General features: G+C 31.1%; 1 protein-coding gene across 1 annotated transcript; it reads left to right on the top strand.

The window, feature by feature from the left end:
• Positions 1-4,858: 4,858 nt before the first annotated feature.
• LOC139907574 (uncharacterized) lies at positions 4,859-6,557 on the top strand. Its single transcript, XM_071894003.1, has 10 exons — positions 4,859-4,997; positions 5,059-5,241; positions 5,310-5,330; positions 5,809-5,838; positions 5,911-5,943; positions 6,013-6,045; positions 6,097-6,123; positions 6,187-6,213; positions 6,275-6,295; positions 6,366-6,557. Exons 1-10 carry the CDS (start codon positions 4,931-4,933, stop codon positions 6,476-6,478), a joined length of 555 nt encoding a protein of 184 aa, XP_071750104.1. The 5' UTR covers positions 4,859-4,930; the 3' UTR covers positions 6,479-6,557.
• Positions 6,558-6,845: the final 288 nt, after the last annotated feature.

Below are 6,845 nucleotides of genomic sequence, written 5' to 3'. Positions count from 1 at the left end.
AGAAGCTCTGTCAATACATGTTAGTATGTACCTATACGGTAAAAGCGAAGATTGTCCCGGAATTTCTACAGGTGGTAGAGGACCCACAATATCCAAATGAATAGTTTGAAATCTACCACCGGCATAAAATGGTTGAATATCAGTCTTTATATGACGACCCACTTTCGACTTTTGACAATTCACACAATCCGCCGTCCATGCTTTTATTTCCTTATCCATAGATGGCCAAAAATAACGCGACTTAATAATCAATGCTGTTGATTTTCCACTTGGATGTGATAAATTGTGAAACCAACCAAAAATATCCTTATGAAGCGAAGCTGGAACATAAGGACGAGGAGAGGGAGTTGATATTTCGCAAATTAATTCCATCCTATCTGAAATTTTTATTTTTTAAATTGATGTTTAAACTCATCATAATATTTTACAAACTCTTCTTCTTCTGATAAAGCGATGGTTTGAGCATTTGAAATTCTAGGTAAATCAATAGATACAGGAATTTGTTCTACACTTGCGATTGGACGTGATAAATAGTCAGCGACTATATTGTCTTTACCTCTGATATATTGAATGTCCTGGACGAATTCGGTAATTAATGACAAATAACGTTGTTGACGATCTGACTTGGCTAATTTTTGGCTTTTAAATGCTGATTCAAGAGGTTTATGGTCAGTAAAAATTGTCACATTTTGACCTTCAATTAAGTACTTGAAATGTAATACAGATAAATAGGCTCCTAATAACTCGCGATCGAAGGTTGAATATTTAAGTTGAGCTTGACTTATCTTCTTAGAGAAAAATCCAATGGGAGATGGCTTGTCATCTACAATTTGATGAAGAACGGCTCCCACTGCATGATTTGAAGCGTCTGTAATTAAATGAAATATATTACACTTTGGGTTTAGAAAAGGTAAACAACAAATATTATCCAAAGTGTTTTTCATATCCTCAAACGATGATATTTCTTTCTGAGTCCAAACTAAATCCATTTTAACATCTGATAAACGTATTAATTCTGTTAAAGGTAAAACTAAATTAGCAAAATTGGGTATAAGATGCCTATAAAATCCAATCATTCCTAAGAATCGCCTCAATTCTGAAGGGGATACTGGTTTCTTGAATGCTTTGATAACTGACAACTTATTTTTACATGGTATAATTCCATCTGGAGTTATTGTGACTCCAAGAAAATCAATATTTTCTTTTAAAAATTCACATTTATCTTCCGAAACACGCAGTTTAAATTGATTTAAAGTCTTGAGGACAGTTTCTACATGTTGTAAATGTTCTTCTTTAGTTGTACTAAATATCAAAATATCATCTAAATAAGTGAATGTAAATGTGAATTTGCCCAAAATTTTATTCATAAATCTTTGAAACGAAGATCCTGCATTTCTCAAACCAAAAGGCATATAATTAAATTCATACAAACCAAAAGGAGTTGTAATAGCCGTTTTGAGTTTATCTTCTTCATTGACAGGAATATTGTAATAGGCTTGACAAAGGTCGATTTTACTGAATATTTTTGAGCCATGAAGACGAGTAGCAATATCATTCATATGAGGAAGTGGATATTTATCAGGAATTGTTTTAGCATTTAAAGCTCGGTAATCTCCGACCATTCTCCACTCTCCTGGTTGTTTCTTCTTCACAAAATGTAAAGGTGTTGCCCAAGACGAACTAGAGGGTCGAATAATTCCAGCTTCAAGAAGAGAGTTTAATTTCTCCTGACAAATCCTTGTCTTTTCAGGAGAAAGACGACGAAATTTGAATGTACATGAAGGAGAACTTCCAGTATCTATCCGATGATGTACGTCCGGAGGAATATCGATCGGGGCGTTATTAGGACGAGATACTGTTAAATAAGGATATTTCATAAAAATATTTTTAATACAAGACTCAGATGTTTCAAACGTTTGATTGATAGCAAATATGCCATTCTTTGATAAGAGAATACCTGCAGTTAAGTTACCAGTTTTAGGGTCGGACAAAGTTCCATTTTTGCAGTCAATCACAAATTCGTAATGGTGAAGAAAATCAATTCCTATTATAGGATTAGTTACATCAGCTACAACAAAAGTCCATGGATAATTCCTGCGTAATGTTTTAATTCCAATTACACAAGTTAACTCTCCAAATACTTGAATTATTTTTCCATTAGCCGCGACAAGCTTTACAGGTGACGGATTGAGAGAAGTAATCAAAACTTTTGAAATTGGTAATAGTGATATTGTAGCCCCTGTATCGATTAAAATTTCCACCTTTACCAAATTATTGATTTGAGCTGCGACTTTGATAAAGGGCAAGGAGTTCGCCGCTAAACTCACTTGCCTTTCCTGTTTTCCGAACGAATAGGAGAAGAAGGGCGTGATGAAGGCTCTATATTTAAATTCGATCTTGATTTTGGAAATATGCACCATTTCTTACAAGAGCGTGCAGCATGTCCATAAAAGAGATGTGCTCTACATACTTTAGGACGTTGATCTGGATAATATGGAGTCAGAGTCAAAGATTTGAATTCTCGATTATGATCTCTATCTGAAGTAGGTGATGAGTGTGAAATCACCCGGTTAACTGATTTAATATTAATCATTTCATGCAATTGATCAGCCAATTTGCCTAACTGTTCCAAAGAATCTTCAGATCTTGAGACCAAAACAGGCAAAATTTCTGGATGAGCGGCGTTTAAAAATTTATGCTTTACCATATCTTCAGGAATAGAAATCTTCTGAGCTGTTTCGCTTAGAGATTTAAGATATTCTGACGGTTTTCCAATCATCATCGTGCTTCCAATTAATTCGTCGAAAAGTTGACTTTTAGACTTTTCAAAAATGTCAAGAATTTCGGTTTTCAACTTGTCATAGGAGTTGGATGTTCTTGTTTCTTTCCCGACTTTTCGTGCCACGCTGTGAGGGAGTCCTGTTATTGCGTATAAAAATTTTGTCGAGTCAACAGTGATATTATTTAATATAAATTGAGATTCCAAGATGTCGAAAAAAAAAGAAGGATCCTCGATACTAAAATCGGGAGTCCTGATAGCGACTTTAGAAATTGAATTATCTCCACGCTTTTCCTCTGTTACTTCCTTCATAATAATATAATTTTTACAACCTGTTTTCCGCTGCCACCAATATGGATTTTTGAGTATATAAGGTATAATAGTAATTCCACGTGTACGAGTCCGTAACTAATAATTAATTCAAAGGAATAGATGAGATCCAGGTTATAAAAATATTAATTGATTTATTATCACGAACGAAAAATGTGGTTCTTCATTGAACGAAAGGAAAAAGGAAGTCTCGATAAAAATAACAAAAAGGAATAAATAGGGGTTGGTCACTGAACGCCACATATGTATTGGTGCAATTATAGATTTTATAATTATGAAATATTTAAGTTAAATAATAATTCGTTACCATCGACATATTTTACTCATTTTATTTTATTAATCATTAGCAGTAGTGCCCGGAGTAATTAAGGGTCAGCTAAAATACATTTTTTCCTTATATATAATATAGGAGATAACTCCCCAAAAAATCTTCAGTGATGTTTCACTTTTTTCATGGGAACACTCACACGTAAATACTCAATAAAATAATACTATTAATAACAAATATTAGGAATGAACATATAATGAGAAAAGTTTGAAAATAAAATAAAAATAATATGTTGGGATGTCCGATAAGTACTTTATTCTTAAGAACACTCGTTGCCTTTATTGTATCACGCAACCTTGCCGCCAAAAAGGATCAAATAAGAAGCCCAGAAATCGTCTCGTAGTTAACCAAATAAGTAAATCAAACCAACTCCTATTTATCTCATTAGTACTCTCAGAACATCATTAGTCCTATTAATATTAAAATCCCACATACTATTTTATTCAATACTGTATATAATATTGCTTAGTAATATATTATTAAGATTACTCACATTTGTATTTCTGTATAATAGCCAAAATTTCTTCATATAGATAACAAGAAATTGTACTCCTCTCCTTTTGAAAACGGAGCATAAGTTTGCAGAAATTACTTTGTTTATTTATCAAAAAAAAAAAAATATATATATATATATTTATTTAATTGGTAGAGTGAATCGATAGCTGACAACATAACACATAGGCTATTTTTGTCAAAGTTATAGTGTGTCGATAAGAAATATACAACTCAGTCTGGTTGACGTTAGCTGACAAATTTTTTGATGACGTCACAACGGAGCCAAGTTTAGGGTGTCTGACTAGTGTTCAATGTTAATTCATATTATTTCAAGAATTATGCATCCTTCTAGAGGTAGTAGGCGTATTTGTGCTATGGCAATCTGTACAAATCCATCAGATGTCCACTAATTATTTTAAAATGTATGTTTTGACCTATTTTTAATTAAAAACAATGTTTAATTTATTTAAAAAAAATAATTTTAGTACTTTAATTGTCAGAAGGTAAAAATTTAAAAAGATAGTATTGTCTAATGAGAAAATAATATATTTATTATCTATTAATACAATCGGATTTCCTCCTACATTGTCTAATCTGTGACGTCATCAAAATAGCTAGAACAATTTTAAACATAAGCAAAAAAATCTCTTATCGACACACCTTATATATAGTCTTTTTGATTTTAGTTATAGAGATCTCTTTTTAGGGGAAGAAAAGTGGCGTAATATAGCATGAAATACAAAGTGTACATACATTATTTGTCTAAAAAATAATTGTCAATCAAAGCTTTGACTGTTTAAATAAATATGAGAAGGTTGACACATTGATTTTTGAAGAAAAATCAAAACAATAGTAAATCTGTGATCAGAAATTAAATGAAACTATATTTCAAAACAATTGTCATAACATGAATATGACAATATGTATATATATTTAAACTCATGACAATAAGTTCCTATAGTGTTGTTTACGAATAATAGCTTGAAACCCTTCCCGAAATGAAGTCTCTTCTTGTTCTGTTAATTCTTTTTCAGTTAGACTCTAGTTTTGCAAAAAGAAATCGAGGTAAGTTTTGTCAAAATATGTTCCTTGTTGAAATAATTACTTCTACCTACAACTTTTTAAGCTTGCACAACGGCATTACGCATCAGATGTATCTTTCCATTTATTTATAAGGGGCAAAGATATTCAAGTTGCACAAATGTTGATTCAAGAAGTGGTCGTTTTTGGTGTCCAATTTTCCTTAACAGGGATGGAGTTTTTCCTGAAAGGAGCCCTAATTTTGGTTATTGCAGAAGAAATTGTTTAAGTAATTATTTTTAATCCCAATAAAAAGCTTAACCTAATATATATATATATATTTTTTTCAAACGTTAGGACAAAAACGCCCCGATCAAAGTAAGTGATTAAATATTCTCAGGATTTAATTAATATTATGTCGATTAATTCACTTGAATTTATAGCCACAACAACAACACGACCTAACTAGGGGGGAGGGGGTTTAAAATCAAATTCAATTTAAGTACAACTTTTCGGATACAAAAGGATCTTTTAGGCAATCTGGAATAAAAATTAATTTCCTCCTTAAAAAAAACGGAAAACCCCCAAAACACCCATGAATATGTTTTTTATCAATCTTTTTCTAAGAAATAAGAAGAAACTCGCAAATGTCGTAATCATTAAAGTCTTTAATGTTAAAAGCAATAGTTATATACCATATTTAGTTTATAAAGCACAGTTTTAAGGTTACTTAAAAGTCAAAGACCCCAAAAAAGGTCAATTTTTTCTAATTTTTTATTTAGTCTGAATTTTTTGACTTCTGTTAATCAATGGTTTTAGATTAATAATATCTTCCTTTTTTTTTTTTTTTATTCAGTATTAACACCTACGTCCTTTGCAACGACTGGTAAGTTTTATTATTTATTAAATTCTTGAATCAGTTTTAAAACTATTTTGTTTTCTTTTAAATTTCCTACAGTGGGTATAAATTCAATTACAGATATGAAAATTGGTAAGAACCTTTTAGAGATAACTCGTATTCTATTATTTAATTAATTTTAACTTGTATTCTACAATTCAGCAACAAATGGAAGAACTCCTCCACCCCCGAAAAGTAAGTTCAGATTAAAGTTTTCGACGCCGATTTAAATAACTATTTTTTCAGCACCAAATCCATCCATAAATGCAATAAGTAAGTTTTAAATAAATTGCATGGCCTCACATATTTAACTGTATTAAATTTTTCATAATTTAGCTAAAACGGACACAACTATCACTCCAAGTAAGTGTATTGGAAGCTAACTATCGCATTTTTTATATCATTTTATTTTTGTTTACTCTAGTAACAAGGACTTCACCCATTTGTAAGCAATCAATTCATTTACACTAATTATATAATTATCATTCTTTTCACTACATTGAATATGATTTCAGCTTGTGAGAATATATTTGGAGATACGAGATGCGCACTTTCTATATTACTTTGTGCTGTCAATAAATCAGTTAGAGATAATTGCCAACGGACTTGTGGCATATGTTCAAATTAAACGGAATTTTATTTTAATGCCTGTATCATAAATATCAAGAAGATGAATTGTTTTGCAAATAAAAATTAAGTTTTTGTAAGATTGTTTCATTATTACTTATTTTTTGTTAATAGTTTTAAGTTTGAAGCAATTAGTGATGTGCCGTTCACGAACGTAACGGCTCTATGAGCTGTAGTCCTTCAAAAAGAAGGATTTGAATTTGAAGCTAAAAAGGAGGGATTTTTTGGGGGAGGGGGGGCTTGGTTTTGTAATTTTTTGGAAAAAAAATTGAAAAATTAAGTTTTTTGGGGAAAGAAATTGAAAAATCTCTAGTTATTCACACAATTTTTTTAAAAAGCTTTATTAAAAAAATCAACAGCTGACTATA

The sequence above is a fragment of the Lepeophtheirus salmonis genome, unplaced genomic scaffold (genome assembly GCF_016086655.4).
Source record: "Lepeophtheirus salmonis unplaced genomic scaffold, UVic_Lsal_1.4 unplaced_contig_906_pilon, whole genome shotgun sequence".
Lineage (NCBI taxonomy): Eukaryota > Metazoa > Arthropoda > Copepoda > Siphonostomatoida > Caligidae > Lepeophtheirus > Lepeophtheirus salmonis.
Note: the sequence above shows the minus strand (reverse complement) of the source record. Positions and strands in the feature narration are given on the sequence as shown.

Excerpts from the sequence above, each read along its gene's own strand:
- LOC139907574 (XM_071894003.1), top strand. The coding sequence starts at position 4,931 with ATGAAGTCTCTTCTTGTTCTGTTAATTCTTTTTCAGTTAGACTCTAGT. Across the intron at positions 5,242-5,309 it reads TTGCAGAAGAAATTGTTTAA|GACAAAAACGCCCCGATCAA; the intron begins GTAATTATTTTT and ends TTCAAACGTTAG. Across the intron at positions 5,331-5,808 it reads ACAAAAACGCCCCGATCAAA|TATTAACACCTACGTCCTTT; the intron begins GTAAGTGATTAA and ends TTTTTTATTCAG.